The 24,490-nt window shown below is 44.5% G+C and overlaps 1 protein-coding gene across 2 annotated transcripts; it reads left to right on the top strand.

Moving 5' to 3' along the window:
• Positions 1–2,247: 2,247 nt before the first annotated feature.
• Positions 2,248–22,904, top strand: DYNLRB1 (dynein light chain roadblock-type 1). 2 transcript variants are annotated; one of them, XM_045443684.1, is made up of 5 exons: positions 2,620–2,806; positions 5,501–5,611; positions 10,426–10,501; positions 17,244–17,411; positions 22,546–22,904. In XM_045443684.1, exons 2-5 carry the CDS (start codon positions 5,564–5,566, stop codon positions 22,587–22,589), a joined length of 336 nt encoding a protein of 111 aa, XP_045299640.1. In that variant the 5' UTR covers positions 2,620–2,806; positions 5,501–5,563; the 3' UTR covers positions 22,590–22,904. The 2 variants fall into 2 exon arrangements, with proteins under 2 accessions (XP_045299641.1, XP_045299640.1); XM_045443685.1 differs by lacking the exons at positions 2,620–2,806; positions 5,501–5,611 and adding an exon at positions 2,248–2,367.
• The last annotated feature ends 1,586 nt before the right edge of the window (positions 22,905–24,490 follow it).

The raw sequence follows: 24,490 nt of genomic DNA, 5'->3' as shown, positions 1-24,490 counted from the left end.
TTATCAAGACTGACCTCAATGAGTTATCCTGCTCAATAGATTCAGTAGACTCTTTTCTTATTAGGAAACCAGGTGATCACGCTCTCATTTAAAATAGAACCAGTGGCGAGAGGCTAAGAGGAATGGGATTTTAATATTTTTTAAAAATATTTGTTTATTTTGAAAGAGCAGGAGAGGGGCAGAGGGGGAGAGAGAGAATCCCAAGCAGGCTGTGTGCTGTCAGTGCAGAGCCAGATGCAGGGCTTGTATTCATGAACCATAAGATCATGACCTGAGCCAAGATGAAGAGTCAGACGCTTGACTAATTGAGCCACACAGGAGTCCCAGGATTTTTTTTTTTTTTTTAACAATTCTGAACTGGCAGGGACTAGAGGACAGAAACTGCAGGTCCTTCCAGGTCCTGAGAAGTAGACACTATCCTGTTCATTGTTTCATACAAGCAGCTAGAAAGATCTAGCTTCAGTGTGACTAAGAAAAAGGGAGACCTGTCCCTCCCAGCATGAGGAAATCTTCCATGGGAAGTTAATTGTTCTTAACCATTTGGCTTACTGGCCCCAATCCCTACAAAGAACATCAAACAAAACTCAGCTGTGGCTGATGGGCTGCTGTTATCTGGACTTTTAAGAAATGCCTCCTAGTGTGTAATTCTAGAAGAGAAATTGCTGTCACTCCCAGCCTATTTCAGTTATCAGTGTTTGTAAAGCTCCTTTGTCAGGAGTTGACAAGGAGAGGAGGGTCTTCAGTGGAGACTTCAGAAGGACAATGTTGGTCCCTTACTAACAGATTCCCATTAAGCAAAGCTGCTGTGGGCAAGAGGGTTTCCTCAAGGCACCCTACAGGGCAGGCAGGACCTTGAGAATTTGTGGTTATACCTACAGATCTGAAAACCTCCATACTGTTCCTTTTCGTCATTTCTAATTAAGACCTGCTCTTCTATTTGTCTTCCCTATCCTAGCAACCAATACCATACCTACATTCACTTAGTCCCAGGACAACGATCATTTATTACTATGTCCCATACATTGTTGGATATGCCACATGCAACTGTCATTTAGTCTTCCTGGCCACTCTCAGGGATGATTATTTCTATTTTACAGATAATAAAATGAAGGCTTAAAGTGATTAACTTGAGGTTGTTCAGTGGCAAGAGTGCAAACTGGAAAGGACTGACTCCAAAGCCTGTGTTTACCTAAACGTTTATATCGCATTACTAGTAACATTAACCTTGATCCTCTGATTAAGATGGTGTCTGCCCAGTTTCCTCACTGTAAAGACACTATCCGATCCTCTTAACATGCAGACACCCCTGAAAGGAGCACCAAATCCTTCCCCAGTTAAGAGAGGCTGCAGTGGAATGAAAAATTGAAATTAGGTTATCTGTTGAATTGAGCACCTTCCCCAAGTATGTTACCTCTTACTGGTCAACATGGAATTTCCCAATGAATACTGGGAAATTTACTAATAGGCCCCTTCCTCTTCCCTTAGGAGGGCCTAAACAACTCGTTCCTTGCGAATAAACTGTTTTCTTCTCTCTCTCTTTTTATTCCCTCTCTATGTAAAATCTTTGTATAGCTCGGCAGAGCTTCCCTCTACTTGTTTATGTGGGATGTTGACCCATTCATGACTCGTGTAATAAAACCAATTAGATCTTCAAATTTATTCCATCGAATGTTTTATAATAAAGGCTAAAGAACAGAAAATAGGACAAACGTAGGGCTCTGCAAAGAAGGCTCCCCCCTTATAAAGGTGAGAAAATGAGAAAACAGAGATGTAAAGTGGCTTCTCCAAGGTAACCCAGGGGGTGGGGCTGAGCTTGGAGTCCTAAACCTGCATACTCCCAGCTCAGCCCTGACCACTCCATCTGAGAACCTGCCTGGAATATTTCCAAGGGGGTCTCTCTGAAGACCCCAAAGACACCTGACTCCAGTCCCACTCCCCGACTTTACCATGCGTTGGGCGCATTTTGGCTCAGCGACTCACTTTGCCTTAATCAGGGCACAAATGGGGTCTCAGCAACACCCCTTCCTTGCCTTCACACTCGCCCACAACCGTCCACCCAGGATTTCCGGCGCCATCTCAGACCTCGGTGGAGAGTTGAAAACCTCTTCTGACACCATCTTTTGGTACAGGAGTTGGGAATTTTCCACAGCTGAAGCGTTCCTCTGCTTTTCACTATGGGACAGAGCCTGGCAATTTCCTTATGAGCCCTGGGGGAGCTGACTAGACCCGCCCGGCCGTCAGTCCCACGCTGGGTCCTGGTAGGCTCTCGGAGCTGTCCGTTTTGACAGGGTGCTGTGCGCAGGCGCGAAAGGTACCGGGACTGGGCTGAGTGCCGGGGTCGCGGAGCTACTGGATCGGTCGGAGATGGTGAGTGTCCGCCTAGAGCTTGTGGTTGGTGGCCGCAGGGTGGTCGAGTACGACCGCCCACCACCCTGCGTCTAGCCTTCCATTCTCTGGGGTCGTCTCAGAGTGCCGGGCTGGGAATCCGCGGGCCGGGGCGGGGCCGGACCCCAACTGACTGGAGGACGGAACCCGGGCAGCGCGGGCCTCGAGACCCGGACTGGGGACCGAGGGGACCGGGGCGGGGCCACCGGTCTCGCAGGCTCTTGACCGGAAGCGGGAGCTCGGGCCTCGGCAAGGGTCTGAGAGAGAGGGGGAGGCCGGCCGAGAGGCCCTTACAGTTTAGAGTCCTGGGCCTTGTAGCGCGATAACAATAACGATAAGGTTTCCTGGAAGCTTAATTTGTGTTCGACGCTGCTAAGCGCTTTACGTATTTTGGCTTTCCTCCTCACCACAGTTCTGTGAGGTAGGTACGACCATTATCCCCATTTGACATACTTGAAAGCTAAAGCCGAGTGAAACTAAATGCCTTCTCTTAGGAAATGGCGGAGGTTGATTTGAACCCCAGAAGCTTGATTGACACCTTTCTGTCCCTGTGGTTCTTTCGAGCGTCTGGGATTTGGTGCATGAATCAGAAACCGGCGGGGTCCACCCTTGGGCATCCCAAAGCGTTGCTGGCGGGAACTGTGTGGGCTCTTTATGACTTTATTGGTTTGTTTTCTCATGTTTTTAATCCTCCCGACTTGGGGAAACTTGAAAAGACTTATTAAATGTGAAATCAGAAATCTTATTTAAAAACCGTAAAACCCACAGGAAAAATTGAAAAGGAGAAAGGAACAGTGCCATGACCTACAGGCAAGCACTTATAATTAGACATTTGTCTAGTCTTTCTGGCTTCAGCTTTCCTTTAATATAGTTTAGCTCCTACTAAATGTACACTTGTGGTCTCGGCTTTTTTCATTTATTATTACACCACAAAGAATATGATTACATCACTAAAAACATGTAATGTTTCAAACATATGTAACTTTAAAACTGTAAAGAAAAATTTTAACAGATAATAGCCGCAACACAGTAAAAACAATAATCTGAAAGGATCTAACTGAAAAATAAATCTCCCACCCAACCCTGACCCCTAGCCTTTGTTTCCAGAGTTGAAAGTTCTTTATATATCAACAGGCATGTATATGCTCCCTCTTTTTCTGACACAAATGGTGGCTTACTGCAACCTGTACCATGCTATTGTGTGTTTATACTCATGAAAACAAAACATATTTAGACGCACATTTTAACCAATTCAGGCATATCAAGTATATTGAAGTATGTAATGCAAAAAGTACGTGAAGTACCTCTCTCACACCCCTATGATGTGTGCCAACAACTGTTGGCATTTGGCTGTTTTCTTCTAGGTTTGATTAGTGCATAACCACATGTACATATAAGCTTGTTTATCACATGAAACTGGAACATACATGTTTCTACATATTAAGTTTACTTTAGGCTATATATAGAGAGAGAGAGATTTCCTGCAGCTTACTCTGTTCACTTAAAAATATCAAACATATTTCCATGGCAATATATACAAATCTTTATTCTTTTTAAGGATTGTATGATATTCCATTGCAGTATATATACATTTAGGTGATTTACAGTTTTCCACTCTAGACAGTTTTGCAGTAACTATTGTCTTTTTGTGTATGTGTGTGTGCTCATGCTAGTGTTTTATGTAGTGTTTATGGAGGTTACAGGGTAGATTCCTAGAAGTGCTACTTCTGGCATCCATAGTTTAGTTTGGTAGAAACTGCCAAATTGCCCTTTTTATGGTGATATAAAAATCATCCATAATTCTATCTAGTCTTACTCCACCACACAACTATTTTCAACTCGGTATGTTCTCCTTCCTCTTGGTTCACATATGCATATTTTTCAAGATGTACATTCTATTCTTTTTTGTTTTAGTATCCAAAGACATTGAACCTTGTTGCTACATCATCTTTGTGATGAATTCTTTTTAGTGACTGCATAATAGTAAAATAGTTGTACCATAATTTGACAAACCATTCCCCCTGGCATACGTTTGGGTTGCTTCTAACTCTTCATTAGTAGAGGTAATGATGTGATGAGTACTTCTGTATATGTAGAGTTTTTCTTCTTTTATGTTATGTTATGTTATGTTATGTTATGTTATGTTATGTTATGTTATTTTAGAGAGCACAAGGCAGGGGAGGGGCAGAGGGGAAGAGAGAATCTTAAGCAGACTCCACATTCCAACATGGAGCCAGATGGATGGCTTGATCCCACAACCCTGGGATGGGGACCTGAGCCGAAATCAAGAGTCAGACACTTAAATGAGTGAGTCGCCCAGGTGCCCCTGTTTTTCTTTTTGAAAAATTTAGATTATTTCCTTAGGAGAAATTCTCAGGAAAAGAATTTCTGAGGCCACTGGACCAACACACTTACGGGTCTTGGAGTAGTGTTGTCCTGTGGCTTTACCAAAAGGTCAGATTGCCTTTGTACCAGGTTTGCCATAACTGCCAGCATTTAAAAAGATACTTCAGCATTGCTATAATTTTTCATTTTTTTATTTATAGGAAACAGTGAACATTTTTCTGTATGGTTGTATTTTCTCTTAGGTGTATTTTTTACTAGTATCCTTTTGGCCCACTTAACTTTTACAACACCCAGTGCTCATCACAAGTGCCCACTTAACTTTTAGATTTTTTTTTTTAAGCTTATTTATTTACTGTGAGAGAGAGAGAGAGAGCATGAGCAGGGGAGGGGCAAAGAAAGAGCGAGAGAGGGAATCCCAAGCATATAGTGCAGAGCCCTACACAGAGCTCAATCTCATGAACCATGAGACCATGACCTGAGCCGAGATTGAGTCAACGCTCAACTGACCGAGCCATCCAGGCGGTAGACTTTCTATTTTTCTTAGTCATTTTGTATGATATTTTGGAATTACTCTTTTGTTATATCAGATGCACATGTTTTTCTGTCCTTTTGATTCATTTTTGTTTTATACAAATTAAAATGTTTATGCTTAGTAGTCAGATTGGTCATGGTTTCTTTGTTAACTATTTGCTTCAGATAGTTATTGCTACCAGGCTGAACTAACAAGTAATCCTGGAGTTTTACTGCCATTTGTTTTTCCATCTGTCAGCAACATGCACCTGGGAACTAAAGAACATACAGACACCCATGTTAGTAGTACCTACTACCCAGGATGCTGAGGATACCAGTTGGGCTCTCTCTAGGACAGGAAGTTGGAGATGTAAGTCAACCCTGGGGGACTGCACATCCAATCAGATATTTCTGATACCAGTTGGCTAGCTCTGCAGAAACAACAAACTTTGAGCTAGAGGTGGCATGACTGGGATGCCTGCCTAGACTATCCTTTCCCATCTGTAAATGTCCCTGTTTCTGCTTGTGGCTTTGGGGCATCATTTGTTTTTCTTCTTCGCTCTTTTAGGGCTGAACTTGTGGTTTGTTTTAAGCAGTTTCTCCTGAACCCAGGTAGGTAATTGGTGCCCTGTGTCTCCTGGAGACCCCTCTAGAACTCATGGTCCCCGCTCATCCAGGCCTAGCCCCATCCTGGTGGTTGGGGTCAAGTTGGAAAAGCTTTTCTCTAGTCTTACAGAAAACTATTTTTATTTAATTTGACTATGTAAAAATTTTTAAACTTCTGATTATTGAAGAAAATCAGAAGATTAAGTGGAAAAGGGAGGGAAGTGTAATTTATGTGATGGACAAAAGTCTAATGTTTCTAACATACGAAGTTTTTGAAAATCAATAGAAATGTGGAAAAAATCAGAAGACTCAAAATGGAGAGATGTAAACAGTAAAGTTCATTTCAACTTCACTGATAATTCTTAAAAATGAAAATAAGTTGACTTTCTGTTGTTATATGATTTGTGCATATCAGATTAGTAAAGAGTCAGAAAACATTGGCAATACCAGTCCTCTTTATTCCTTGAACATGCCAAACTTGTTCCCTGCACTGCTTTTGCTTTCAGTCCTTTGCCTGGAGTGCTCTTCTTTCTCATCATTTAGTTCTTGGCTTAAAGATTACATCCTCAGGTGTTCCTGGTACTAGCCAAAGTAGCATTCTCCTGCGCCCTGCCCAGCCCTGTCCCTCTACCCTGCAGTAATCTTGGTTACTTGTTTTTTGAACATCTTTTCGCCAGAATGTAAGCTCCCTGAGGGCAAGGACCTTATCAGTTGTGGTCAGTGGTATATTCAGCTCTTCTCTTGACCTGCTACAGATCTTTGGGCAAAACTCTTCTTTCTGAATCTCCATTTCCTCATTGTAAAATGAAGATCATACTAACCACGAAAGGTTCAGATGAGAGAGGTGTCTGAAAACATTTATCCCAGTATCTGATCTGCTGAGCAGGTCAATGCATAATTGGTGTGTTTACTTTTTAAGAAGCCAGACTTCAGTGGCAGGTTCTCATTAAACTTAGGACCACCTAAACCCTAGCTCTTGTTTACCTTGGGTACTGTAAGGCCATGTCTCCCCTCCTATACTTAAAAAGGTTGATTTTTGTAAAACGTAGTTGTAGAAGTGATTTTTATTTGCTCATTAAGTATTTATTGAGTCTTTATGGTGCTGAATAGTGGGATTATATAGTCTAGGTCCCTGTTCCTGGGGTGCTTTGGGTTTAGCACACAGATAGTTACATCCCATTGTGGTAAGTGCTGTGAAGGTGGGGTGCCAAGGGTGCCCAGAAGAGGGGCAGGAGGCTCCTGAGTTGAGTCCAGAGAGCTGGGAGTTAGTTACATCAAGCAGTGAGTCAGGGAGAAAAGGTTGCTTCCTTCAGAGAGAGCAGCACAGGCCAGGGCCCAGACAGGCCGTGCTTGCCCCCTGCAGTGTTTTCTCCACATGGCAACCGGAGCCATTCTTTTGAAACAGATCTTGTCATTCCTCATGTCAGAGCCTGCTAGTGGCTCCCCATATCATCCTCATTAAAAACCATTCATTGCTGTGGTCTTCCAAGCCCACTGAAATCTAATCTGACCATGGCTGCCTCTCTGATCTCTCTCATCTGGTCACCTGCCGCTCACTGCACTTCAGCCACACTGGTTCCTTTGAGCCCTGGAACATGCTATCTCAGGGCTCTTGTATTTGCTCTTTACATTGCCTGAAACACTCTCCCTAGAAATCCACATTAGCTCCCTCATTTTCTTCAGATCTCTACTCAACTATCACCTTAGTGAGGACTTTGCTGACACTTATTTAAAATTGCCATCAGTCCTTGCATTCCAGATGCCCCTTCCCTACTATATCTGACATTGATACTTCACTTATTTCTTTGTTTAATGTCTGCTCTTCCCTCCATGTCAGCTTCATGAAGGCATGGGTTTTTTGTTAGATTTCGTTCACTACAGCATCCCCAGACCTAAAACAATGTCTGGCACATAGAAGGTACCCATATACCTGAAGTGGGGCTGAAGTATAACAGTCATGAAATAATTCATCTTTTTCATTTCAGCCCCACTTTGTAGTCTCCAGGGGATATTTCAGACCTCTATTCTGACATCTTTGATTTTAGCTTTCTTTCCCTTCTCTAGGTTGATTGCAGATTGGCTGGGCTGTCGATGTTGAGTATGTCAGAGCCCTGTGGTCTCCATGTTAGAGATGTCTTTCTTGGATGCACGGAGAAGGGTTAAAAAATGTTTTTAAGTAGAAACAACATATTAGAAGAAAAAGAGTCTGTTTTGAAAAAAAAAAAAAGAAGAAAGAAAGAAAACCTTATCTATAATTTCCTGCTCTCAATGTGGCTCTTATTTTTTTCAAAGTCCTAACTCTCTGATTTTTTTTAATGTTTTTATTTATTTTTGAGAGAAAGAGAACGAGCTAGGGAGGGGCAGAGAGAGAGAGGGAGACACAGAATCCAAAGCAGGCTCCAGGCTCTGAGCTGTCAGCACAGAGCCCAACATGGGGCTTGAACTCACGAATGGCGAGATGACAACTTGAGCCAAAGTCAGACGTTTAACCAACTGAGCCACCCAGGCGCCCCCTAACTCTCTAATTTTCATATGGTTGCCATCATCAAGCACTTTATTTTTGCATTTTAGCTGCTTTCACTTAATGTTATGTCATACTTTTGTGGCGGTATAAATATTCTGACCACCATTGTTATTTTTGTGTGTTAAGTTCGTATGAATGGACATTCCATTGTTTATTTGGCTTTTTTTCCTAATGATTGGGCATTTTTGGCTCTTTCTACTTTTTGCTACTGCAAGGTGTCACTGCAGTATTGTTGTATTCTTCCTTTAAGTTATTTCCTTAGGATGAATTTCAGGAAAGCTACCAGGTCAGGTTGAGTACTGTGTAATATTTACCACTATCACACTTTACCCCTCCTCTCCAGAATAGCACTTAATAGGAGCTCAGTGAAAGTCTGTTGAATGAATTATGACCTCATACATGCATGACCCATTACATTGTACTCAAATCCACAGAGCTAGCCCTGTCCTTTTACCCAGGCTCCAGATTTATGAGGCTTCAGGCTGTTTGCCATTTTGTAGGAAGAACTTGTTTGCCCTTCTCTCCAGCATTTGAGTATTCTTATATCATTGGGGAGTGGGTGGTAGTGACTGGATTGTCAGTCTTATGCCTACTAGGAAAACAATACTTCATTGTGCTATGTCCATCTACTGTTTAGAAGCTCCTCCTCTTCAGGCCAACCCATTAGCCCTTGGGGGGTGGGGAACCACTTTTTTTAGGCGGATGGAGCCTCTGTTTTCAACATAGTCCCAACTCAGCCTTTGAGTAGCTTCTGACTGGATTCTGGACCTGTCTGGAAGGAGCCTCCTAAAAACAAGCACACTTGAAGGCCAGTTTCCATCCACAGAAACAGGCGCAGTTCAGTTAAGCAGCTGTTTATTGAGCACCTAACTCTGCAGAACATTGTAGAAACTCTAAGTAAACCAGTACCTAATGCATTTCTAGTCAAGAGCTTGGGGAGTCAGAAATGGGCAGACTCCCCTGAGTTGAGGATCAGTAAAAGCTTCATGGATGAGGTGATGTCTTAAATGGCCTAGAAGAATTTGTTGGATTTCTTTGTTAGGGTAAAAAAGATGTAGAGATAGGTATGGGAATGGAGATGGAGAGTTGAAGGAAGGGTAAAGAGATAGGAGTGATCATATAGAAGGCCTGGCATGGCAGGGTGAGGACCCAAATGCCATGTGCTAGTTTCTAGAGAATCAGGATTAATGAGCCCCTTCCCCAGGCTGTGTGCCATGTGTTACACTCTCAGATGCTAGCTTATTAAGTCACTGAATTTATCCTCATGGTGTTAGAGCAAATACTTGGTGCCCTGGAAGAGACAAGCGACATGCGCTCAGGGAATCAGAAAAGACTGTTTATTTCACACCGGTGCCAGCCCAGCAGAGTCACCTCCAAAGCCTGAGCCCCGAACTTTGGCACCGGCCTTCTTTTATGGTTGGGATGGTAGGAGGTTGAGAGACAAAAGAAAAAGGGGAGGGGGCACTTATCAGTGGTGCTCTGCAGGCAGTTGGTGGAGGCAGAAAGCAAGTAAGATCATGGAAGCCAAAAGCATGCAAAGGGAGTATCCAGCCACAGACATCTGACTGGCCCTTTGTATCTTGTTTTTACTAGCTTTTCTTCTCAATGGAGTCACTTTTCTTCTTTAGAATGTTTTCAGTTGTGCTGTTTGGGCCACAAGTAACAACTTAGTCCTCTTCCTGTTAAGACACCACTGTTTGGGTTTTTTTCAAATCATCAGAATCCTTTCCTAAGGTGTACCAAATATGTGAGTCATGGATGCCTCTATACTCCAAGAATGGTATTTATATTCTGCTCCCAAACAGCTAAGCAGGGAGGGAAAATAGTGCCTGATAGGCAAAGGGCCTGGAGTAGCCCCGCCCCATGCTGGGGTTTAAGTGCTGGAAATGGCCTAGGGACTACTCTGAACAAGCCTGGGGGCTTTGAGGAGGTGCCTAGTGCCTGGGTGTTGTTTGTTATTGGAAGACAAATATATGATTCATTTGCCAGGAGTGTGAGGGAATTAATCCAGTCTTACTGGCCCTTCTTAACTTTGGTCTTGTTCTCTCTGGCAGGCAGAGGTGGAAGAGACACTGAAGCGACTTCAGAGCCAGAAGGGAGTACAGGGAATCATCGTGGTGAACACAGAAGGTACCCCCTCCCTTTGGCTATGACCTGCACGCAGGCAGACCCCCAGAAAACAGCCCAAATACAGCCTGACACTGTTTACTAAGCCCCTTCATATATGGGATCTAATTTTTACCCTTTTTAAAACATTTCCAGTGTCCCAGCACTATAGTTGGAATTCCAAAGTTTAAAAAAGTAAAAATTCACTCAGTCCCACTGCCCTAACAGATCATACTTTTTAAAGTGCCATGCTTTTTTTTTAGCCCTTGTACAGGTATGTCTTCTCTTACTCTTTTGCATGTTTATTCATGAGATTGTTTTTTGGCTTTTTTCCTTCATAATTTACATGACCAAATTTTTTAACTACCAGTTCAATGTTTATCAGACATCCCCCATTTATATTGTTTCTACTTTTTAAAAAGGTTTTTTATTTATTTTGTGTGTGAGAGACAGAGAAAAAAAATGCAAGTTGAGGAGGGGCAGAGAGGGAGAGAGAGAATCCCAAGCAGTCTCTGTACCATCAGCACAGAGATAGATGTGGGGCTCGAACCCACAAAAACTGTGAGATCATGACCTGAGCCAAAATCAAGAGTCGGATGCTCAACCAACTGAGCCATTTAAGTGCCAGGTGCCCCTCTACTTTTTTTTTTTTTTTTTTAAGTAAACTCTACTCGTAGTGTGGGGCTCAAACTCATGACCCAGAGATCAAGAGTCACATGCTCTACCGACTGAGCCAGCCAGGCACCCCTGTTTCTGCTTTTTTGCTAGATAATACTCTGGCCTATAGCTTTTCCCCTCTTCTAGAGCATTTTTTTTTTAAACATCCCAAAGAGTACAGTTACTAATTTTCCCAAGCTACGATGGACTAACATTTATCACACACTTGTTTCATGCCAGGCCACAGGCTGGTGCTTTATAAACATATTGTTTCATTTGTTCCGTAAGGCAGCCCTGTTGTCTCCATTTTGTAGTGGAGAACATGGAGTCTAGACATTTAATTGATTTGCCTGCCATTGCAGAGCCAAGGTTTCATTCCAAGTCTGTCTGAATGCACTTGCATTCTCACACACTATACTGTGAAGGATCAGAGTAGCTGCTGGTCTGTGGCCCAGGCCATGCCCAGGGTCGGCCCAGCTGGGCTCCCCCGATCAGCGTTTAGTCAACTCTGATTTGTTTGGGACTTCTTGAGAGCCCTGCGTGGATACGTTATCATTCTAGGCCTTGTTTTTAGAAAGGGGAGAATTCTCAATAATACCTACATAATAGAGCAAAATGAAAGTCGTCAAGAATGAAAAAGTGTGGGGCGCCTGGGTGGCGCAGTCGGTTAAGCGTCCGACTTCAGCCAGGTCACGATCTCGTGGTCCGGGAGTTCGAGCCCCGCGTCAGGCTCTGGGCTGATGGCTCAGAGCCTGGAGCCTGTTTCCGATTCTGTGTCTCCCTCTCTCTCTGCCCCTCCCCTGTTCATGCTCTGTCTCTCTCTGTCCCCAAAAAAATAAATAAACGTTGGAAAAAAAAAAAAAGAATGAAAAAGTGAAAGTGGCATGTCCTCAGTTAGAATATTGTTTTCCAGGGGTGTCTGGGTGGCTCAGTTGGTCAGGTGTCCAACTTCAGCTCAGGTCATGGTCTTACGGTTTGTGGGTTCGAGCCCTACATGAGGCTCTGCGCTGACAGCTCAGAGCCTGGAGCCTGCTTTGGATTCTCTCTCTCTCTCTCTCTCTCTCTCTCTCTCTCTCTCCCCCCTCCCCCACTTGTGCACACTCTCTTTCTCTCTCTCTCTCTCTCTCTCTCTCTCTCAAAAATTAATAAACATTAAAAATTTAAAAAAGAAAATAAAAGAATATTGTTTTCCAGGGTACCTGGGTGGCTCAGTCAGTTGAGCATCTGACTCTTGATTTCGGCTCAGGTCATGATCCCAGGGTTGTGGTATTGAGCCCCGCCTCATGCTCCATGCTGCTCGTGGAGCCTGCTTTGGGGTTCTCTCTCTCCCTCTGCCCCTCTCCTCCACTCACACTCAGGCTTCTGTGTTCTTTTTCTCTAAAATAAAAGTTAAAAAAAAAAAAATGTTGTTTTCCAAGTTGTCAGACCCTGGCCAGCCTAGAACTAGGCAGTACATGCTCTCCAGTTTTGTCAGACTCTAATTATACCCTGCAATCGAAGCAGGCAGCATGGTGGGAGCCCTCAGGACATTGTGGAAGCAGGTGCAGGTCCCAGTTCAAGTTTGCCACTGATCAGCTGGAGGACCTGGCCCTTCCTCTTCCCCTCTTCAGACCTCAACTGCCATAAGTGGAATGGTTGATCCAGGTAGTTTCTTCTGGGTGTTTCTTACTCCAAGACCTAAAAGACCATTTGTGTATCACCCAGAGAGAGACTTTCTTCTTTCTTAGACTGGACATTTTTTTTAAGTTTACTTATTTTTGCGAAAGAGTGCGAGAGTGAGCATGCGCGCTCAGTGGCAGGGCAGAGAGAGGAGACAGAGGATCCAAAGCAGGCTCCATGCTGACAGCAGAGATCCCAATTCAGGGCTCGAACTCACGAACCATGAGATCATGACCTAAGCCAAAGGCAGACACTTAGCTGACTGAGCCTCCCAGGTGCCCCTTGGACTGGACATTTTTGACCCCAAATGGGTAGGGAACAGCTCCCAGGGTTGTTCCCCAAATGGGGAGGGAACAGGCCTCCATCAGTATTTGCAAACCACAACCTTCATTCTTACCTTAAAATGGTCTCAAAACTTGAGCTTTTTCATTGGGAAAATAGAGCCTCAACTGCTTACCTTTTGGATACTAATGAGCACTTCTTTTTCATAAACGAATGTGGCAGTATTGCCTAGTGACTAAGAATATAGAACACAGAACCAGACTGCCTAGGTTTGAATCCTGACTCTACTTATCAGATGTGTGATCTTGGGCTAGTCATTTAACCTTTCTGTTCCAGTTTCCTCATCTGTAAAATGTGGATAATTATACTACCTTCCAGGGAAGCTTTTAGAACAGTACCTGTTGTATAGTAAATGCCATATAAATGTTAAAATTATCATGTGTATGTATTTATTTATTTTTAATTTGTGTCCCACTCACAGAGCTCCCACTTTAGTCCTCATTTACATTTCACACCCTGCCCCTGCCAGGCAGGGGTATTGCCCATTTTTCATTTGAGAAACCCAGAGCTGATGACCTGCCCAAGGTCAGCCAACTGTGAATGGAGATGGTCAGAACTCACTGCTCTATAGAGCCTTTAAGCTTTCTGGAAGCTTCCATTAAGGATGATTAGTTAGGGGGGTGCCTGGGTAGCTCAGTCAGTTGAGCATCTGACTTCAGCTCAGGTCATGATCCCAAGTTCGAGCCCCGCGTTGGGCTCTGTGCTGACAGCTCAGAGCCTGGAGCCTGTTTCGGATTCTGTCTCTCTCTCTCTCAAAAATAAACAGTTAAAATAAAAAGGATGATTAGTTAGGGATTCCTATTATCCCCTGTAGGGTTTTCCTACCCCCATAATTCAACTCAGGGGCCTCTTCTTGCAGGATGCCTTTCCTGATCACTCCAGTCCAGACTGATTGCTTTTGGCCCTGAACTCATGACACACCCTTATCCTAGTCACTTGCCAAACACCTGCCACTACCTTTTGACTTCTCTGAGTTGGCCATATTTAACTGTTTCACAATAAAAGTGTGAATTTAAGCAAAATTGCCAAGAACTTAAGGAATATTTCATTCCATTTGTACCTGGTCAGACCACCTGCCATCTTCTGCTGCTACCCACACGGGGCAACATAAAAGACTCAAATGTGTAAGCTTCATGAGGTTAGGAATTTGTCTCTTGTGTTCACTACTGTATCCCCAGCACCTAGAACAATGTTGACATGTAGTTGGTGCTTAATAAATAGTAGTCCCCCCACACACCTTGTCTGTGGTTGGGGTGGGGGGTACATTCTAAAACCCCCAGTGGATGCCTGAAACCGGGATAGTACCCAACCCTATGTACACTGTGTTTTTTTCCTACATGTACACACTTGTGATAAAGTTAAATTAGCAAATTAGGCACAGTAAGAGGTTAACAATAACTAATAGTAAACAACTATAACACCATACTATAATAAAAGTTAGGTGAATATGGTCTCTCTCAAAATATCGTATTATACTGTATTCACCCTTCTTGGGATGATGTGAGATGATAAAACTGCCTACGTGATGAAATGAAGTCAGGTGAATGACATACAGGCATTGTGACGTAGTGGTAGGCCACTGTTGACCTGATCAGGAGAATCATCTGCTTTCAGACCAGAGTTGATGCAGGTAACCAAAACCATGGAAAGTGATACCACAGATAAGGTGAGGGGCTACTGCCTCTGTTAAATATTGTTAATGTTCTTTATTGTTGATTGATGAGGCTGGGTTTGGTGGGAATATCTGGTTATACAACTTTGACAGATCTGAGCCCCAGGTTAGAAATCCTGCTCCCTTGTGACCAGCTACTTCTGCAGAGTGCACAGTCCCAATTTGTAAGGGAAGAAGCTTGAAGCAGGCGACCTAATCATTAGGCTATCTTTGAGATGTCCGCAGTTCTGACACTGAATCTGGACTTAATCTCTTATCCTTATTTGAAATTCTCCCCAGTTTTGGTCCCTGTTCTGCCCCCTCACCACCTCTAATGTTTTCTTTTGTTTTTAAAGTGAGCCATCAAGTAGTTAGTTTCTTGTCTCCTTCATACACCTCTCACTTAGTAGAAATGTGATAAAAATCATGACAGTATTTGAATTGCTGAAAGAAGCCCTTGAGAGCACTCATTTGTCACCAGCAATAAATGCTTAATGGAGTCTCTTTAAGGACAATGGTGAGTGTGGCAGACCTGGTCCTGACCCCAGGAAGCTTATAGTCATAATGATCACGTCCATAATAGTGAGGTGTCAAACTCCAAAGAAAATGCTCCAAAGGAAAACCATGTGGGATGGTAAAATGGGGGCATTGACCACATCTGGGGCTGGGTAGATACACCAGAAAATGGAAACCTGAGGAATCAGTGGGAATCACAAAAGAATGAGGAAGGAAGGAAAGTTCCAGGCAGAGAAACCTGAAAGAAGGTGGCCTTGTGGTATATAAGAAGAGAAGGATAAGAGGTTTGATCATGCAGACTTTGCCAGGCCTTGATACTGGCCCTTCAAGTACCCTGGGTGGGGATGGGATTTATTGTGTGGTGATGTTGATAACAAATCAACATTTATTACATTCATACTCTCTTTCCTAAATATTCTTAAATGAATTAGCCATATTTAATCCTCACAGCACAAGTATCATTTTACAGATGAAGAAATAGAGGTTTAGGTTAAGTCACATGTCTGAGGCCACATAGCTATGAAGAGACAGAGCCCAGGGTATTTGTCCAGGTCAGAGTTTCTACTCAGTCATCACCGTAGCTGCTCATAGGCCATCCTCGGGAAAGTCCGCTATGAAGTGAGGTCTCCAGGGGCCCTGGTGGGCACATTGTTGTTATCCAGGATCCAGTAGCAGCGCTAGCGATCTAGTCCTCTTGTCCCTTAGCATATGTGCTGCCGAAGCAAGCACCCTCTCGTCCCTTAAAGGCAAGTGATCACTATGGTCTGTCTTCATGACTTCACTCAAAGCAGTCTCTCTGACTCAGCTACCTCTCTTGCCACTATGTCCTCTTCTGCCCAATCTCGTGTTCCTGCTCCCTAAGAAGAAAAGATTGGGCCAGTTTCTTGCCACCTGTGAGAAGGCCTGAGGGTGATTGCCTTTGGCCAGTCTTTAAGCTGGTCACTTGTGGGCCAGATCAGCAGGGTTGTCAGCCCCCAAATCTAGCCACTTACGTGTAAGGAGCCACTTGTGCCATATTCCCCACAAGTGCCTGTCAGCTTTGGGCACCCCAAGGCCTCCTCATTGGAACCTGCTAATATGTCACGGTGATTCATAGATACCTGATGATTTAGTTGTGTCCTGAGGTGGCTCAGGCTGAGCCCGATTCTTCACCTCCATGCACTGTCTAGTAAGAGAGGTCCATTTAATAGTTCATTGCAAGGAAACAATCCTCAAAACAGAAAAGGCTTCGTACACAATGGTGTTCGCTGCTTAGTAATTAAGTAAAAAAATCCAGCCTACGTACCAACGATAGAGGAATGATTAACTCTGTGGAAGGTCCATTTGTGGGCTCTTTGAAAGCAATAGCAATGCTGTTTACAAGTGTATATGCAGACAGAAACAGGCTTAAATTTGAGGGGTACAATCATGGGTATAGACAGTGTGTTTACAACTGGGCCCAAAGCCTCCATTGGTGGGAACTGGATCAAAACACTAGAGATGGTAATGTCTTGGCACAAGCTGACCTTTTTCTTCTTCCTACTTTTCAATATTTACCAATTTGTAAGAGCTGCCCTCCTTGTTCAGGTTCTAAATGTTCTGAATGATAGTCTCTCCTTTTATTGCTAGAAGCCAGTCAAGACAGTGCCAAGAAAAGAGGAACCCAGCAGCAGAGCCCACAGGCCTACATTTGAATCCTAGCCCCACTGCTTATCTGCTGTGTGACCGCTCAGAGCTTCTGTTGCTTCACTGGCGAGTGAAGATGGTGATACCACCCCCAGAGTAGTTCTGGGGACTGGCACTGCCATAGTTAAAGTGCTCAGCACTGTGCCTGTCAAGCCCTCAGTAAATACTGGCATTGATTGTTAACTGTCAGTCCAGTACTCTTGAATTAAGGGTGCAGTGTTGGGAGCTGGGCAGAAAAGGGCTTCAACATCCTGTTCAGTCTCTGCTCTCCCTCAGGCATTCCCATCAAGAGCACCATGGACAATCCCACCACCACACAGTATGCCAACCTCATGCACAACTTCATCTTGAAGGCCCGGAGCACCGTGCGTGAAATCGACCCCCAGAATGACCTCACCTTTCTTCGAATTCGCTCCAAGAAAAATGAAATTATGGTTGCACCAGGTAAGAGGTCTTCCGTATTCCCACTTGGGAGCAGACTGTCACAGCATATTCTGTGCCGCTTATCAGGAAGGCTTGGCACATTGGCGTCTCCACAGGTGCCATGGAAAGGACTGAAGAGTTGAAGGTTCAGAGGTAATATGCCTCACTGCCTGGCCAGTCTCTGGTTGGCATCCCCAACAAATACTTATTCACTGTGACTCTAGACCAGACCCTGTACTAGATTCTAGGACACAGAGGGGAATCATGATCTCATGAAACATAGAGGAAGGTATGATTAGGTCTTCCCAGAAGAGGGAACATTCGAGCTAAATCTAGAAGGCACAAGAAAGAGTGTAAGCAAGTTGGAGGGGTGGGAAAGCTGTGTTTGAAGGAAAAAGAATTTAGTGATTTAAAATTCAAAGCATAAGGTAAAAATACATACAGTCATTTTATCCTTGAAAAAAAGTTAAATTGCCCACTTCTAAAGTATAGTCCTAGGATGCCAGGGTGGCTCAGTAGGTTAAGCATCGACTTTGGCTCAGGTCATGATCTCACGGTTCATGAGTTCAAGCCCTGCATCGTGCTCCCTGCTGTCAGCACAGAGCCTGCTTTGGATCCTCTGTCTCCCTCTCTTTCTGCCCCTCCCCCTCTCTTGCTCGCTCTTTCTCAAAAATAAACATTAAATAAAGTCAGTCCATCCCTCAGTCCTGTCTCTCTGGGCCCTGTATGGTCAGCTTTTCCTCCAGCATTGGAACAGATTGCTGCTTTTGTTTCTCATGCAGTGCTTGGTCTGCATTTAGGAGCTGTGTGTACAAACAGTACCTGTGCCTTGAGGATCATTTGCACATGATGAGATGCTCCTCCTGGGAGAAGCCCACAAGGACTGGACCGCAGGAGGGAATATCAGGACCACCTGTCCCGGCCTACATCACCTCACTCACATTTACAGACTGGGGTGGTAGACAGATTGATTTTCCAGGACTATTTTTATATTGTTTCTTCTCTCCCTCCCTCTGTCTTTTTTGGGTGAGCCACATAGTTGTGAGTGTGCAGGAGTTAGGTGTGCACGCGATGATGCTTGTATAGCTCATCTAGGCCATCAGTATATGTGTATGAAGAAAGAGAGGTAGGACATTTGGTGAAGAGGTGTCAAACACCAAACTCAGCTGTGTGGACTTGACCCTGTGAGAGTTCTAAAGGCAAGAAGGTGGTATGATTGTGACTGGGTTCTAGATGAAGGAGGGAAACAGGGAGGCTAGGGATGCTGAAGGTCCTTGGGTTTGGCTTGGCAACACAGGTGGCAGGGAGGCTGGCTGCAGAATTCTGGAGTAACTTGATGTGGGTTCAGCCACCCAAGTAGCAGAGCAATGTTGGTTCTGTTCCCAAGCCTGTTCTGGCCCAGTTCTGCTACTTGAAAGGATACAAAGGAGAGAACCATTGACCGAGTCACGGGGGCCCACAGTCTCCCTGGGACACTCCCTAGAGGGGTGGGGACAGAGCTGGTTGATAACAGAGAACATAAGATCACTTCAGTGGCATTTATTCCAAAAAAATGCCATACACTGTGTATCAGTTTAATCAGTGTCTAATGCATCACTTGCCAACCTATTATGATGCTCTGGTTCTGTGAGGAAAACCAGATTGCAGCAGACAGAAGCTATTTCCCCTTGAGTGTGACTTTACATCAACCAAAGTCTGAACCCCGATTTCCACATCTGTAAAGCATCAAGTAGAGTATTATACTGCTCTCGTCCCCTGAGACACCCCATTGATTGAGGGGTCGGCTTTGGGTGAGGCAGAAAGGCTCAGAAATATTTGAACTCAGATCCGTCCCAAGATTTCATGTTGTATGGCTACACAAACCTCCACATCCCTAAAAGTTAGGCTAGGAATGGTCTCTGTTGACCCTGTGTGTCAGAGTAGACTTTGTGCCCACATGAGGGCACACGTTGTGAGGCAAAGACAAATGATGTGGTTTCCAAATTCGATTCTCCATGGACAATTTCTCTTGACTTAAAGCTTCTGAGAATGTCTCCTCTGGACCCACAGAGTCATCTGGAAGCTCCTGACTGTCCATTCTCAGCTTGGCTGCAAAGGCATCTTCAACTTGCCCTTAAGGACCCAAAGGCATTCAGAGTTAATGGGTGTAGTTGCTACTTGAGTCCAGGATTGGCAACTCCCACGTTAGAGGTTCTTCTTGGGGTTCACAGGCCCAGAAGCCTCTCAGCCCTGTCAGTGGAGGTGAGGATGGAGTGGCTGGACCCTTCCTAAGCGACACACAGAGGCCTACAGGGAGGATGTGCACACCCTCTCACTCTCACTTGCTCGCTCACTCTGTCTGACACTCACACTCTTGACAGTGCCTCACATTCCTTTATACTGGAGAGGTGTGTGACTTCTTGAGGTTGCCTTAAACACAGTGAAAGTTCCTTCTGAACACCCTCACCACCTCTCCAGCCGTCCTGCTGCTACCAGTGCTCCATCTTGCCTTTTCATTTAGCCAACCAGCCTGCTTATCTGTATTTTAAGTCTGTCTCCCCGCCTACACAGTTCCAAGAGGACAGAGATTTGTAAGCACATAGTATACATTTAACACATAATTGATTAATAAATATATGAATGACTCCCTACATCTCCCTCCATTGTTGACACCCCACTGTGGGAGTAAGAGGTGGGGTCACCAGTGGGGGATGAGGGTCAGGAATGTCTGTGGGACATGGTATTTAGGATGAAAACCAATGATTTGATACCTTGACACACCCACTTTCATATGGCAAAAATACTTGGCGGGGGGGGGGGGGGGGGGTTGGTGGCGGGGAGGGCAGGGCAGGAGCCTCTAAAGCATTAGGGCCAGAATGCCTTAGGATTTCCGCAGAGCACAAGCCCCACAGGGACAGCCCCCAGCCTAGAACAGGCCTAGTTGCCGCATGTTTGAGGTGGGTCCTTCTGAGACTGTAATTAGCACCCCACCCCACACCTTGGGAACAACTTAGAGGAGCGCTGCCCAGGAAGGAAGTCCACTGTCCCCTTCTTCCACCTCATCTTTCTCGTTGATCAGACTGAGAAGCTGCCTCCCAGACCACAAATAGCAAAGATAGTTTCAGACCGTCTGGCCCTCCATATGTGTACCAAATTTCATCCCATCCTGGCCAAGAATAGCCCATGTGAAAAGACTAAAAAAACAGACTTTGGTTTTCATTTATTAACCCAACTAATATAAAGCCAAGTTAATGCAGCATAATCAAGCTTTAACACTCTGCTTCCCACAAAGCTCTTATAGTGATAGTATTGAATTTAGAGTTTGATTATTTGGAAAAAAGACTCTAGTATTGCTAATTGTGTCTCTTTCTCTTGGTGACTTGTTAATTATTTCTGTTTATATTTTTAAGTGATTTAACTTATACAGATTACTTAGCCATGAAATTATTAATCTTGTAAAATCTGTTTCCTCCTATCTGCAACAGTCTGTTGTCATGGGAAGAAGCAAACTTTAGGCTTGAAGCAGCACACACAAAGCAAACAAGGCCAAGGTCCTGCCATTTCTCCCTTGTTCAGCAGAGGGCAGATCAGAAGCGTTCAGTGTTATCTGGGTCAAACCCAGCTAGCTACCTAGCTACCCAGCTCTGCATTTTTACCTTGGCTTGGGCAAGTCATTTCACTCTCTGAGCCTCAATGAAATGGAAAACACTAGTATCTATCTCACAGAGTGATTTACTGAGGTACCATATGAGAAGGGGTTGGCCCGGGGCTAGGCACATGGAAGCCTTAGTAAATGTTTGTGGTTTGGTTAAGTGGGCAATGTTGAAACACCCTGCTTCTCCAATTTTTGTTTCTATGATATGAAGAGCAGTCAGGCTCACCCCTGAGAGCTTGGACTAGCTGTGATTTCATGTGGACATTCTTCCTTGCCGGGCTGGATCCCCAGAACTAGAATTGAGATACCTTTGGCTCCATTTGACCTGGTGCCCTTGAAATTTTCCTCATCCAGAAGACTCTTGAAGGCCAGCAGCTGAGCTTGTGACAGAACTGACATTAACCCAAAACCAGTAGGGTTGAGTTTAGAATTCCATTTTTTTTTTTCAACGTTTATTTATTTTTGGGACAGAGAGAGACAGAGCATGAACGGGGGAGGGGCAGAGAAAGAGGGAGACACAGAATCCGAAACAGGCTCCAGGCTCTGAGCCATCAGCCCAGAGCCTGACGCGGGGCTCGAACTCCCGGACCGCGAGATCGTGACCTGGCTGAAGTCGGATGCTTAACCGACTGCGCCACCCAGGCGCCCCTAGAATTCCATTTTTGACACTAACTAGCTGGGTATTCTTAAACCAGTGGTTGTCCCAGAACTTGCGGCATCAGCATCACCTGGGAACTTGTTAAAAATGCAAATTATTTTAACCATCCTGTAATTAAAATTAAAAACCTAATTAAAATTAAAAACCTCGGGGCGCCTGGGTGGCGCAGTCGGTTAAGCGTCCGACTTCAGCCAGGTCACGATCTCGCGGTCCGTGAGTTCGAGCCCCGCGTCAGGCTCTGGGCTGATGGCTCGGAGCCTGGAGCCTGTTTCCGATTCTGTGTCTCCCTCTCTCTCTGCCCCTCCCCCGTTCATGCTCTGTCTCTCTCTGTCCCAAAAATAAATAAAAAACGTTGAAAAAAAAAAATTAAAAAAAAAAAAAAAAACCTAATTAAAAATGCAAATTCTTGGGCTCCACTCCAGATCTACTGAATCCAAAGGGCTAGGGATGGGGCCCAGCCCTGCCGGTGATTCAGATGCCCTTTCTTTTGAGGACCACTGCCATAAGCAATTCATTTAAAGTCTTTGAACCTGAGTTTTCCTACCCAGAAAACAGAGGTGATAATCCTACCTCCCTGTCAGTACTGTGAAGATTAGAAAAGAGAATACACTGCAAGGCCCTGCTGCCAGGTAGGAGGAGGGGCTTGCTCTCCAGCAGCCACACCTACCAGAGCCCTACCCCCACCCTCAGGGAAACTTGCAAGTTCATCTTCTGTTTTCCCAGCAGTTGGAAGTAGCCTGAGCATTGATGCTTTTTATTGTTCCCCTCCCCTTTTGTGGTTGGTGATTGGATGATTTCCTTTCTAGTGTGTTTTCTCCCATTTTACATTTAGTGATTTATTTTTTCATTTTTCTCTTTTGCAGATAAAGACTATTTCCTGATTGTGATTCAGAATCCAACTGAATAAGCCACTCTCTTGGCTCCGTGCATCATTCCTTAATTTAATAGCCCCCAAGAATAATAATGTTAAGCATGTCAACCAACTGGCAGGTGGAAATCACCTTCGAGCCTACTTAGACCAGTCCAGTGACCAAAGTCATCAAAGTCGTCCCTCTGCTGGCCAGTCACCCTTGAGTTCTTGGGTGGGCCTTCTTTCCTCATCTCCAGATTTTGGAGCAAGAGCTTTGAGTAGTCTACACCCTGCTTCCTTCTGACCTTCAGCTCACTTTGTCACCCTTGGAAAAGGCTGTTTTTCTTTAACTAAAAATAACTGAAATGCTTACCCTGCTGTGTGTCTTTAAACACTAGGTTGAAAAGGCCTCTCTGCCTCTCTCTTCCTGTGTAATCACGTGGTCTAATTGCTGAGCCCCAGTGCTGCCTCTAGCCGCGATGGCAGATTGTGCCCATGGTTCAGAGAGACCTGCTCCTTACTGCACCTGTGGCCACACATGCTGAACTGAGTCTTGTTTATAACTGGTACCCTGGTTTCTGGGCCTCTTGTCCCTAGCCATCCCTCTCAACATTTCCCACTGCCACCAATGTTTTAAAAGGTTATTTTTTTCTACTATACTGGGGATAGGAAAGGAGTGATATTTGTTGGTACCCAGAATGCACCAGGTATGTTACATACCTTGGCTTATATCATCCTCACAAAACGCTACAGACAGTGTAAAAGCCATATTAAGATGAGGAAATTGGGGCCTAGAGAATGACTTGCCTTAGGTCTCACAACTGTGACAGAGTCTCAGACTCCAGAAACTGTTTTTTCTGCACCTTCTTCCGAGAAATCCCCACTGGTCCTGTTTACCTGAGTGACCACATCCTGGGTAAATGTGTGCCTTCCCTCAGACTCGTGTGTGGGTCCCAGAACATGCCTGCTACTCTGTGAGGCTCTGGGCCCCATCATCCGGTAGCACTCTGGGATTTTTCCCCCCAGAAACCACATGTATTTATTTTTTATTAGGTTTTTCTTTTTGTCTTTTTTGTTACCTTGGAAACAAGAGGGAAAAGATTGATAACTGTGTAGTATAAACTTTGAAATCCCCCTTCGTTGTCCTTCATTCGCCAAAAGTAACCTTTGTCTACAGTGGGTTCTTCCATCTAGCAAAAATCTCTTTCTGAATTTTCCAGTGAAGTTTCCTTAATAGTGTCAGGGGAGTAAAAGATGTACCCTTGGGAGCCCAGGGGTGTAGTTCATAAGGGTTCAGCAAAATTTCTTCAAACACTCCCTTTTTAGTGAAAGATGATAGGGATTTTCCACTCCATAATATATCCATATTTGTCTTAATATGGCAGTAATCCTTTCAGATAGTTTTCCCCAAATCTCCAAGGAAAACTGATTTTCTAGGAAACCACAGCATGTTTGCCCTGTCCCTGTGGACTCAGGAAGAACACCTGAGGAGAGGGTGATTATAGGACCAGAGCAAAATGACCTTGGATCAGTATTGATTGATTTAAAGAAAGTCAGGTATAGTCACTGGTATCTTCTCTTTGTTCTCAGGCTTTTTTAGGCTGGAATCTAAGTCTAAGTTTCCTGTGTCCTGGCTTGAGTTTCTCCAAAAAGGATAATGGGGAAGACGGTCTGGTCAACTTAGATTATCTGGTGGCACAGTCTGATTTCTAGAAGAGGGAAGGGGCCCTGTCCCTGGGGAAGGAGGTGGTCTGGCTCCAGAGCAGGTCTTGAAGACCCCCCTCCTTTCTTCCCTTAGTCCTTCTCACACACCCTCTTGTTTGCCTTAAAGGATCCCCCCAAGATCCTAAGGAAGGTTTAGGCTCAGTCTGGCTTTAGGGAAAACAAGATGACTCATGAACATAAAGATACTCTGCCTCTGAGTCCCCTCGGCAGTGGGATTTCTTTACACATGGATG

The sequence above is a fragment of the Leopardus geoffroyi genome, chromosome A3, assembly GCF_018350155.1.
Source record: "Leopardus geoffroyi isolate Oge1 chromosome A3, O.geoffroyi_Oge1_pat1.0, whole genome shotgun sequence".
Classification (NCBI taxonomy): Eukaryota; Metazoa; Chordata; class Mammalia; order Carnivora; family Felidae; genus Leopardus; species Leopardus geoffroyi.
This window is presented reverse-complemented; position numbering and strand designations above follow the sequence as displayed.

Coding starts and splice junctions, on each gene's coding strand:
- DYNLRB1 (XM_045443684.1), top strand. CDS start 5,564: ATGCTGAGGATACCAGTTGGGCTCTCTCTAGGACAGGAAGTTGGAGAT. Junction 10,502..17,243: donor CATCGTGGTGAACACAGAAG/GTACCCCCTCCC, acceptor GCTCTCCCTCAG/GCATTCCCATCAAGAGCACC. Junction 17,412..22,545: donor TGAAATTATGGTTGCACCAG/GTAAGAGGTCTT, acceptor TCTCTTTTGCAG/ATAAAGACTATTTCCTGATT.